At 41.0% G+C, this 11,929-nt stretch overlaps 1 protein-coding gene across 3 annotated transcripts; it reads left to right on the forward strand.

The window, feature by feature from the left end:
- Window positions 1-329: 329 nt before the first annotated feature.
- Window positions 330-8,977, forward strand: LOC113008802 (ras-related protein Rap-1b). 3 transcript variants are annotated; one of them, XM_026146587.1, is made up of 8 exons: window positions 330-430; window positions 4,352-4,421; window positions 5,457-5,525; window positions 5,625-5,681; window positions 5,763-5,903; window positions 7,065-7,208; window positions 8,222-8,310; window positions 8,437-8,977. In XM_026146587.1, exons 2-7 carry the CDS (start codon window positions 4,365-4,367, stop codon window positions 8,306-8,308), a joined length of 555 nt encoding a protein of 184 aa, XP_026002372.1. In that variant the 5' UTR covers window positions 330-430; window positions 4,352-4,364; the 3' UTR covers window positions 8,309-8,310; window positions 8,437-8,977. The 3 variants fall into 3 exon arrangements, with proteins under 3 accessions (XP_026002372.1, XP_026002371.1, XP_026002370.1); XM_026146586.1 differs by having other exon boundaries at window positions 332-430; window positions 4,349-4,421; window positions 8,222-8,314; XM_026146585.1 differs by having other exon boundaries at window positions 332-430; window positions 8,222-8,314.
- The last annotated feature ends 2,952 nt before the right edge of the window (window positions 8,978-11,929 follow it).

An 11,929-nucleotide genomic window follows, 5' to 3' on the forward strand; every position in this document is an offset into this window, starting at 1 on the left:
CTTATTTAATGCTATTTTTTCCAAATCGTTTTTATAAATAAAATATATCTTATGTTATCTTGTCTAAAATAAAATATAACAACAGAGATATCTTAATAATGTATATTGAAATCCAAATTATTAGAAATTAAAGTAAGAATAATATGTTATTTATATTTATTTTATGACTTTATGATATAATAATATGTAAAAAAACCTCAAGATGAAGCAGAATTATATGTTTAAAACTACAATTTATTTCATATTTGAACCAGTTTTTTAACGTCTTTTATTTTGAAAAGTCGAACAGGAGGCTCTTGCGTTCGCCGCGTCGAGCTTAACGTCAGCGCGTCGGGAGCAGGAGGGAGCGGCTCTGGTCGAGCGACGTTCACTGCGAACAGGAGAGAGAGTGAGCGGCGGAGAGCGCAGCGGAGCGGACGGGTGGATGACTGTGAGTACTGCTTCTTTTCTCCCGTTTCGCGCTTTTACCTCTTTTTCCTCGCTTCCCCCTCCTTTTTCCTCCCTCTTTCATGTAGATATGAGCTAGCCTGGGTCGAACCGGGAAATGTCCCGGCTAGCAGGGACGGGCGACAGGCCGGTCGGGAGCCGCGCTGGGCTGGGTTTGCGGAAGCAAGCGACCGGCGGACAGACAGACGGATGGACGTAAAGGCAGACAGACGGACGGCGGCTGTCCTGATGAGAATACAGTTTATATCAGACACGGGCTGACTGCTTCACGGCGTCACGGCGGCTGTCTGTCCGTCTGTGAGTCTGTTTCCGGTCTGTAGAGCCCGAAGTCCGCTTCTGCTCGCGTTTTGTCTCCGCTCTTCTGAGGCAGCGGGGCCTGCTTGCAGAGCTTCCCGGGTAGGGAGCATTGTGAGGCGGCCACAGAGCTGCGGAAGCCCCGTTGCTCTCCCGGAGGCAAAAAAAAGAAAAAACGAGTGGAAGTGATTGATGAGAGGATGCAGAGTTTGGGAGCTTGAGGGAACCTGCAATCAAAGCCAGTTTGGTTGCACAGACACTGCTTGGTTTTATTCCTCTCCTGTTGTACTGCCTGTCAGCAACACACACACACACACTGAGTATTGACAGGCCCCACCTAGTTCTGCTTGACTCAGGGATCTGTGCGTATTGTGAGTCCATATTTCTGCTCTGACAACTTCACTTTAGTAGATTAACATTATTCGGTGATTGCTGGAAAAAGCAGAAGTGCCCACCGAGTGAGCAAAATACTGAAATATAAGAATAAAATGCAGGTTTCAGGTTGGGTTGAACTGTGTGTATCTGTGCAGTGATGCTCTGGTAACTAAAGATTAATGTATTTATAGCCTATAAATTAAGGCCAGCAGTCTATGTTGATAGCAGCAGATCCTCTTTTTGTTCACATGTAAACAAAACAAGCAGGAAGCACTGACGTGAAGTATGAAGTTTCAGGTTAAAGTCTTCCTTTCAGTCAGCGTTTATGTGGTACAATCACAATACAACATAAAAGCCTCAGTGACGCCTCATTTTACAGTTATATAATAATTTGCTGTGTAGTTTGATTGTTGTTGTTCATGCATTAAGTCTGAACTGGAGTTAAACTTAAACAGACCCACAGTGAGGGTTCATTTATAAGGAAATACACTCATAGTGTGCAGAAAGGGCAGTATTTCTTTTTTGAATTGTTACAAATTTGGACTATAAGGAGATATGGAAGCTTTCTTCTTCTGTGTATTGTTGGGACATGACTGTGTGTTGCTTTCTCCACAGACTGTGTATAAAAGATGGTGAAGGCACCATCGTTTGTGTTTTGTGGTCGTTTTGGAGATATTATTGGAGTCCAGTTCACAGACTCCAATTAGCTGAAGCCACCTGCCTCTCCATCTTTCTATAGCAAAAACAGTGTCTGTTCGATATTAGGGAAACTGCAGCTTTTTTGGTACTTCAGGTTAATTTTCCACGTCCCGAGGTTCCTGTTTGGCACTTCCTCTGGGTTTGATGCCTGTGGGTGTGCCAAACCAGGTTTAGGCAGCCTGAGCTGTAAAGACAAATATTTCATGAGCAGCAGTGTTGGTAAGAGCAAATCAGCTGATATTCTTTAAGAAGTTTAAGAGAAGAGTGTGTCTATTTTAATTTGCTCACTTTGCTCTGACCCAAAAGTGGATAAGTGGAAGTATATGGATGGGTTATGAGAGCTTTTTAAATTAAAGTACTTTCTAAACCTTAGTTCTGATTTATTGGAAGACGTGATGATCTTTTTCTTCCTGCTGTTGCTGTGTGTCTGTGTGTGTTTCTGTAACGTCTCATTATATTTCGTCATAGCACAGCATCGTGAAGCATGAGGGGGAAAGTCCCGATGCAGGTGCTCTCCCGCAGAGGCAGGTTTGTGACAGGCGGACTTGTAAATGTCCAGAGATAGGGCTTCAGGTGTGATCGAAGGGTTTTAGATGTTTTGGCTCATCCAGCTTTCCCCTTGATGGCCTCACCTCTGCTGCTCCAGTGAGTTACTTCTTGCGAAGCGTTGAACCCGTCTGGACTTGCTGCAGAGCGTTGTAGTGAGGCAAGCCTGTTCAGACCCTCAGGCAATGAAATCCATTACTGCTGATGCCTTCACTGACAATAGGGTAGATAAAACCTGAGATTTGAACTCCTCCCAGTCTCCACCTGATCACTTGTGTGCATTTAGCGCATTTATACAGCTGTCGTGACTGGAGATGGAGACATTTAACATTTTTAGGGTTTTTTAGGGCGTTTTCTGTGACCCATACACCACACTAGTTTTTATTTAAAATATGAACAAAAGCCCTGAACAATAAAATCCACTGGGAGTCGTTCTCTTCTTGTTTCTTGTCCCCAAAATAGAATAGATAAACTCTGAAAATAGGATTTGGGCAAAAGTTTCAAGCAAGAGTACTCACTGAGTGTGATTAGTCACAACAGGAGTCTTGCAGTGACTTAAATATATAACTACATGAAGACATTAATAGTCCTATTATTTGAGATAACGGATTTACCTAAAAATTGTAAACACTTGTTGCCTCCAAAATATTAAGCAACTTTAACTTAAGCTGAATGTTTGATGGTAACTTGTTTATCATAAGTGTTTATTCTCAGATTGGTTACCAAAATAAAAGCTTTAAATTTAAGAAGCATTTTGTCTTGAGTTAGTCTTGTCTTAGGTCAGTTAAGAGTATTTGTGACACAGTATTTACGTTTTTGTTGTACACTGCACAGTTACAGAAACCAAACTTTCATGCATGCGATTCTTCTTTTATATCCCTGCAGCCTCTAAAATTAAAGTAACAACTTCTGGAGACCTGATCTAACATGGTTTCCAGGTTGCAAGACTTTTATCCTTCTTTTAAGTCACCTTTGTTCTGATTGGCTGCCCCTCGTAAAGAGAATGTATGAACCACAGACAGGATATGAGATGGGTGTAGCCAGTGTTACATCACCAGCTGATCAGTGAAGTCTCGTAATGAAACCTCAAACTCGGTAATGAAAAAACAAGCCTGTTTGTGGCGAGGAGCCGCCCCCTGGTGGTCAATACATTTCTGGTTTTAACAGCAGGCAGGTTGAGCTCTGGAGCCTGAGATGATCAGATTAGGGATATCTGCACTCTATGACATCACAGAGATCCGATAATAGTGGAAACTGTCTGAATCACAGTGTTTAGAGTGCAAGCTTTTGGCTCATGGGGCTTATTTTTACATATGCTGACCTTATTAGAAACTTGGCCATGCTTAATATGAACATCCACCATCGGAGCAGGAGATATGTGGCAGGGTATAAGGGTCGACTTTAAATATTAGATTACACCTGGTGTTACTCACTTATAGAGTCTTTTCTGGCTGTCAGTTAGTAGCTGTATTTGTGTTGTTTACAGGCTGTGATGGTAAAATTTGAAATGGTTTTAGGGTCTGTAAACACATCGTGTCAGCGGGGGTCCTCATGAACAATCTTAAACGTGTGTGTATTTGGGTGTGTGTGTGTTTGTGCATCGTGTTGCTTCTTGTTGCCGTGACAGTGAAGGTTTGCACACACATGGCGAGGAATGATTGGTATGCATCCACACACTGAGACATGAACGCATAGCAACAGTAACCAGGAAGGATTCAATAGCAGTGACATCACCACCAGCTGTGAGATCATGTGACTCCGCAGTTTTCAGTAACTTACCACATGCATGCTGGGTAATCATTATCTCCCAGTGAGGGGCAGGAAGTTTTCATTTGTGTGTTTGTAATTGATGGTGTTACATCTCCAGGTGCATCATAGGAGGAGGTGGGGCTTACTGTAATCCTGCTGTGTGATTGGTAGCTGTGACTGGATGTCCAATAGCGACCTGTTAACGGTCTCCTCCTCTGTGTTTGTGTCTCTCACCCAGCAGACAGACAGTCAGGATGCGTGAATACAAACTGGTTGTTTTAGGATCAGGAGGCGTCGGCAAGTCAGCTCTGGTAAGTAAAAAAAAAAAATCCACATTAATCAGCTGTTTGCATTAAAGTGAGAGTCTGATGTTATTCTATTTAATGTCAGTGAGTGCCAAAAATAAAATGTAATCAACACTGAAATTATCCTGCTGATGAGCTCAGAGCCACATGGCAACACCTTGCACTTTATTTTAACTCAAATATTCAATGTCGATTAATCCGCTGCTGAAAATAGTCCCCACCAAAAACTAATAAAGAAATAGAAAAACTGAAAATAAATACTTGTAATATGTATATAAAACCCCCCACTGAAATAGTGACAAATATTTATATAAAATATATGAAAGAAAAGAAGAAAAATAGAAGAAAAATAAATAAATTATTATTTTTTAAATATTTAAAATAAATAAAAATTGATAAAGAATGAATAGGAAGATAGAAAATATATTTATGAATACTGAATAAGATAAAGATTAAAGATAAAAAATACAATATAAATAGACAAATAAATAATATAACTAATTATATAAAGATATAATAAAACTTATATAAAGATAATTATATTCAAAATGTGTGTATGAAAGACTAGAAAAACAATTTTCAGTCATTATGTTTTACAAAACTTTATAAGAAGAGTCAAAAATTAATAAGAGGTGATGTAACGTTGCGGGAAATTGCGTTTCCTGTTCTTGCACTAGTGTTTGTATTATTCATATACTGATTTTTGTGCATTCACGTTTGTACATTGAGGTAAAACTGTGTTTGCAGCTTTGGGACTTGCATGGCTGGAGTGCTCCAGTGCAGATTCCTGTGTAAATGGCTGCACAGTGATGTCACTGTGCTTCGTTTTTGCGCCGGCCATCACTGACACACTAACACGGCGGTGTCAGTCACACTACAATGAAGTGCTTTACTCCCCATGATATAATGGAGACGTGTCACAGTGTCACATTAATTCCGCTCTAATGACTCCCAATGGGGAGCTGAACAGAGCTCCATTAACACTGCTGTCCTACTTCTCTTTGTCCCGCTACTCATGTCCGTCCGTCTGTCCATCTCCAGACTGTCCAGTTTGTTCAGGGAATCTTTGTGGAGAAATACGACCCCACGATAGAGGACTCCTACAGGAAGGTAGGACCTCTTCATCCTCACACATTTTTAGAAGCATCTATAGTTTAATTAGTTTTAGTTATAATCCACAGTTATGATTCATTTCTTTTGTTTCTGCAGCAAGTCGAGGTCGATGGGCAGCAATGTATGCTTGAAATCCTGGACACAGCTGGAACTGTAAGACCTGGCTCTGTCTACATACTTTTGACCATGAGATGTGCCTGACTGAGTCCTGACCACCTGTCTGTCTGTCTTTAGGAACAGTTCACGGCCATGAGGGACCTGTACATGAAGAATGGCCAGGGCTTTGCTTTGGTGTACTCCATCACGGCTCAGTCCACCTTCAACGACCTTCAAGACCTCCGAGAGCAGATCCTCAGAGTGAAGGACACGGAAGATGTAAGAAACCACAGCACCCTATACTTTGCCTAAACTCACCCTAACATGCAGTTTTAAGTCATGGTTTCAGTTAAGTTAAGCACTGAAGCTCCTCTTAACGTTTTCTGGAGCCTTCTTTGTCAGATGAAGGAGTCTGTAGCATAGTTAAGGAGCTCCTGAGTAATTTGTCCGGTTGTAGTTAGTCAGTTGCTGATGTTTGTATTTAAAACTCTTGTTTCTTGGCTCAGAGGAAGTTGCCTAGAAAACCAGTGGAGAAAGGGAGAAGTTTCTGGTGGCAGCCAAAAATAGTTTACAATGATATAAAAATGTAATTTGAGATAAAGCAGTTAAATCTGAGTTTAAGAGGAAGTGGACTCTATCACCTCCACATAATCCTGCTGTCAGGCTTATGCTAAGCTAGCTAACTGACTGCTGATGGGTGTATGTGTAATTTATTCTCATGAAACAGAGGTCACTTGTTTTAACACGCCACCATCAGCCAGCCTGTGTGGAGGCCTTTAGCATTGCTCCCCCTGCCAGACATGAGTTACATTACATAGGTTCCAAAAAGTTTTATTTTTAATCAGCATCTAGTGGAGAAAGAAGAAAATAAAAAAACTGCAAATTTGCAATTTAAATGTAAAAGAATAAAAAAGCAAATTTGTAATTAAAAAAAATAGAAAATGCTTCTAAACAAGCTTTTAAACAAATAAAATAAAACAAGCAAATTAATTTATAATATCTACATTTAAAATGAGAATAAAACAAAAAAAAATGAATTAAAAAAGAAAGTATTAATAAAAAGAAAACATTGTTTTGTACAACATTTTTTAAAAACCCAATATTTTTAATATGTTTCAAGTTAGAAATGTATTTATATTAACATGAATTTAAGATTCTGCATTGATTTAGTCAATAAAATCACTGAATAAAATTTCAAACATGATGATTTTATTATGAAACAGATGATTTACAAAATGGATAAATATAAATAAAAAAAATTAAGGAAACATACATTCTGACTTCACGTCAAACGTTACAGATTTTTAAAACCAGATGAAACACTGATGTCCTCTTCTCTGGTTTTCACATGATTTTTCTCCCGTTAAAATAATCCAGTGATCATCTTTGAATGTGCTGCAAACAGCTGTCTGAATGTGAGTGTTTGGCGCGCCACTTTAGGTTCCCATGATCCTGGTTGGAAATAAATGCGATCTGGAGGTGGAGCGTGTGGTGGCCAAAGAGTCAGGCATCGGTCTCGCTCGCCAGTGGAACTCCTGCGCCTTCCTTGAGACCTCGGCCAAGAGCAAGATTAACGTCAACGAGGTGACAAAACACACCCACAGCAAAGTTTACACAGTTACTCAGAGCTGTATTTAAACCTAAATATCTTTGGGCTTCTGAGTTTTGAGCACCATTGATTCGGCAAAATGATGTACACATCATCTGGAGTTTGTAAAAAACTGAAATAAAGCTTACAGCGTGCAACACGAGAGAATCACTGTGATGTGTGCGGTCCTGGCTCAAAAACGCTGGAAGCTGTAATAATACAAACATCAGACTATTCCTCCAGAGTTTTTGTCATAGACAAAGAAAAAATGGATTTCATTGTTAGTTTCAGACATTTTGAAGCCTTAGCATTTGTGTTTCAGCTGCTGCTCTGTTGGTTTTGGGGATATGAGCATTTTAGGACTATTATAGTCTAAATATGCATTTAGACTCTTTCAAACCATCCTCTCTGTCCAAAATGTGTACATTTGAAAGAGGAGTAAAAGAGGCCATTTATGTCCACTGTGAGCGACCATCTTTGAACAGAGGCAGTGGTTTACAACACCAACTGTCTGGCATCTATAATCCAGTTTTGAGATCCCTCCCAGACGCCTTAACGCCCACTCACATCCTGGGCCATCTGACCTCAGGAAATCACATGATAGGGTGGGGCTAGGTTTCACAATGAGCTCACCCAAAACCTTGGCTGATTGTGACCTACACCCATTTTCACACCTTGGCTCGTGTGATTAGGTAGAGGATCATTAGGGGGTCCATTGTCCCTCTTGGTGGGTTACTCCCACAGAGCTTAAATCTGGGAGTCTCCACCATTTGACCCTAGAACTGAAGAAGCTTCTCGGATGAGAAGCTTCTCAGAGGTGAAACGTCTTCAAGCCACTTAAAGAAGTCCACACACTTTTCTTTCCAAGCTCCTTAGATTACGATGACCTGGATGACTGAGAACCTTCACAGACACATTTTTAAGTAGTTTTTGGCATTTTATTAGTAGTTTGGGGAATGTTTGGCAGTTTTTGGCAGTGTAGGTTTCATTTCTTCGTGTTCGTTTGCAGATCTTCTACGACCTTGTCCGACAGATCAACAGGAAGAGTCCCGTTCCAGGGAAAACCCGCAAAAAGCCCACTTGTCAGCTTCTCTAATGGCAGGTAGCTTCTATTGTCCCATGCGCGCGCACACACACACACACACACACACACACACACACACACACACACTGAGTTTATCACACACGTTGTTGTTCACACACACTCTGGTTCTCTATGTCCAGATTCCTGCTCACCTGATAACCAACCAACCAATCACAGGACATCTTCCAGCTGGCCACGCCCCTTTAACACAACCATGTCATCATCAGCATCAGCCACTCTGTTACCATGACGATCTCTTCTCCCATCCTTCATCACACTATGTAAAGGAGACTGTTGCCTTGGAAACATTAAAACAGAACATCAAAGGACTGCTACGGTGGTGGCGATGATGATGATGATTCTGCTGTTGCGGGAATGCAGGGGCTTGATTTAAACTACGGTTCCCATCATGCTCTCTGCTAGGCTGTCTTTGCAGTGGGGAGTGGCTTCTTGCTTTTTTTTCTTTTCTTTTTAAAAAAATTTAAACTTTTTTTTTCCGTTTCTTTCGCCTTATTGTTTTCCGGCAGCCCTGAGCCAATCACACGCAGTGTGACCGTCAGCTGTGTCGGCATCGCCGCGGTGATGACGATGACGCCGACACGGCTGACTGTGTGTGTGTGTGGCTTTGGTGAAACCTGTGGATTCATACAGCGGTTATTATTACAGTGATTATTATTATGATTCTTTGTGAAAACAATTAAGTCATTTTATGTTTTTGATTTTTGGGGCGGGAGGGGTGGGGGGGGGGGTGGGGGTGAGGCAGGGTTGGGGGTTGTAGCAGCAGGTCAAGAGGTTAGCTTACTGTGCTAATAGCAGTGCCGTAATTAAAATTAGCCTAAAGTTAACAAACTGGGCGGAATCAGGAAGAATATAGATATAACGGGAAGATGTTAGGTGGCTTGTTGCCATAGCAGCATGGCGAGCTGACTCCTGATCTGCTGCTCAGGGCGGACATGTTGCCTTTTTGACAGCAGACTCACACTGGTCCAGTACCTTAACTCTGTGTGTGTGTTTGTGTGTGTGTTTGTGAGTGTATGTGAGCTACGTAACAACAGTGAAGCAGGCCACTTTCTGTAATGATCGTTTTTTGACCTGCGCGGTTGAAACACTGAATTATTGGTCCTTTAGTCACTTTAACTGATAAGATATTAAAGGGGGCCTGTCATGCTCTTTTTCAGCTCTATATTATTTCCACTAGAGCAGTTTTACCTGATTTAAAAGTAAATTAATGCCCTTACTGTCCTTTCCCGGCCCTTTTTGGAGCTTCTGGGCTAATCTGCTTAAAATGAGCCATTTTAACCCGTCGCATTAAGGACATCCCCATCCCTGAAAGCCCGCCTTCTTCTTATCGGTCCACTGATGGGAGCCTGCAGAGGGGCAGCACCAAAAACAAACTGAAGCCTGAGCTTTGTGTGTACAGGTACAACTTTCACACGTTTTCATCCCATTATTTAAAACTATGGCCATGTTTAAAATAAATATCTGGCATTAAAGTTTAGAAAGGAGTACCAGGAACATATTAGGGAAAAAATGTGTTTGTATTGTCAGAATAAAGTTGCAGAATGATGTAGGTATTTCAACAATAAAGTCAAGAGTTTGAGAATAAAACTGAAATAAGATTTTAATTTTAAAAAAGTCAAGATTTTGGAAATAAGGTCAAAATTATGAGGAACAAAGTAAAGCTTATGAGAGTCAAGATTTCAAGAATAAACAAAAAACTAACACAGCATAATCGGTCCCCTTTAAGCTTCTGATGGATGGATTCCCAAATACAATCAGGATAAGGCGGAGTTTCTTGTATTCTTGGTACGTCGTGCTAACACTTTAGCATGCACCGTGCTGAGTAATACTTAAATGTTAAATTGTTAGCATCGATAGATGGAGGTGTTTTCTTATCAGTTGAAGAACAAACTTAAAGTCTCAGTGTTTCAGTTTAATAGTAGCATGGCTGCAGTCCAGCCGGAGGGGGTTAAACCCACAGAAATCCTTTGAATATGTGTTTGTGGGCGTGGTCAGCTCACGGGAAACGCTTGCTGGACCCGTGACCTCTGTGAGTGCTGCTGTGCACAGTGTTGTACTATCAGCAGGGTACTGCTGTCAGTATTCTGGGTCTCCTCCAGTGTCTTCAGTCATGTAGCATGTTGATGTTTCTGCCAGTACCGGGTCTGACTTCCAGGAGGTGCTGCTGCAACAGTTTGCATGACACGAGCAGAAGCTTCCGGGCCAGAGAGCCGTTTGTGGCTGCGGCAGGCCGATCGCCAACTGTTTCTTGCAAGCACGTTATGATGATTCCAGCTTTATTCTTGTAATATCAACAGAGGAGGGGCTCATTACTGCCTCTGTTGGTCGTAAAGCAGAAAACACCTACTGCTGTTATTTCTGAAAGCTGCAGGTATAATAGGTGTTTCTGTGTACGCCACAAGGGGCAGCGCACAGCACCTTTTATAGCCAAAAACAAACACGGATTATAAAAAATACACCCCATCGTACTCTTGATAATGTTTATAAGCCACTTTCATGACAGTTTAAAACAATATGAGGCCATTTTTAAGTATATTTTATCACTTCTCCTACACAGTATCCATAACTGGTGTATTAGCAGTTAATGACTGATGATTAATGATGATTAGCAAGCATATTTAGTTACATATAATGGTGTGATTATGTTTATTTTAACTGTTTATTCACATATACATTGTGCATTGCAGTGTATTCTCAGTGTTGGAAAGTATTTCTTCATGTATCAATAGAGACGCTTCATATTATGTATTCATTTATGTGATTATAGCTGATTATGGTTATGAGTAATTCATTAAGAGGGGAAATGAGGTGATAAATGCTTGAAATGTCCTTTAATCTGTTTAGAACTGCTTCAAAGTGAGTTTGTTAAGGGTTCTGGCTTTAAAGCGGGAGTTTCATCCTCAGAAACAACTTTTAGTCATTTCGCTGGCCAGCCGTGGCTGCACTCTGACCTTTCGGGCCTTCGCCAAGAGGCTGTGGTGCCATTTGTCATTTCCTGTGACTTCTGAAGGCGTCAGTGTGGTTTAAGAAGAAGAAGAAACAAGTCTGATGTTTTGGAAAAAAGTTCTTTAGATCTCTTAATCGTGTGCGAATCAACAGAAGCAACTGTGTGAAAACACGAGAAAGGGAGCTAGGCCTTATTTTCACACATCTGCAACGATGCTGCAGACTGAAAAGTAGCTGCAATTGTTGCTTTGAAGACGCGAAGCCAGGACTGAGTGTTTGGACAGAAACAGACGTGTGTTAAAGTCTTTACACACTTCATTTAAAGCGCACTGAGGTCTTGACAGCTACAGTAAATAGGTGCAGATGGTAACACTTCACTTTAAGTGCCCGTATTTGGCATTTAAGAGCAGCATATAAACATTTAATAGAAGTGGTATTGCTGTACGGCAGCTGTAAGCAGATATGAACATGTAAATGTGACTAAAAGAAAAATCTGACTACATTTCATGTGTTTAAGCATTAAAGTTCACTCTTACAGCTGCATTACAGTGTGTCACAGACCATGTGAGGCACATTTACATACTTCACTCTGCTTTCCAGTCCTCAATCTGATGTGAGGTCAAAGTGACCATGGCAGCCACAGCCGAATGCAAACTGGAATGAGCA

Source organism: Astatotilapia calliptera, chromosome 17, assembly GCF_900246225.1.
Source record: "Astatotilapia calliptera chromosome 17, fAstCal1.2, whole genome shotgun sequence".
In the NCBI taxonomy this organism is placed as follows: Eukaryota; Metazoa; Chordata; class Actinopteri; order Cichliformes; family Cichlidae; genus Astatotilapia; species Astatotilapia calliptera.

Excerpts from the sequence above, each read along its gene's own strand:
- LOC113008802 (XM_026146587.1), top strand. The coding sequence starts at position 4,365 with ATGCGTGAATACAAACTGGTTGTTTTAGGATCAGGAGGCGTCGGCAAG. Across the intron at positions 4,422-5,456 it reads GCGTCGGCAAGTCAGCTCTG|ACTGTCCAGTTTGTTCAGGG; the intron begins GTAAGTAAAAAA and ends GTCCATCTCCAG. Across the intron at positions 5,526-5,624 it reads TAGAGGACTCCTACAGGAAG|CAAGTCGAGGTCGATGGGCA; the intron begins GTAGGACCTCTT and ends TTGTTTCTGCAG.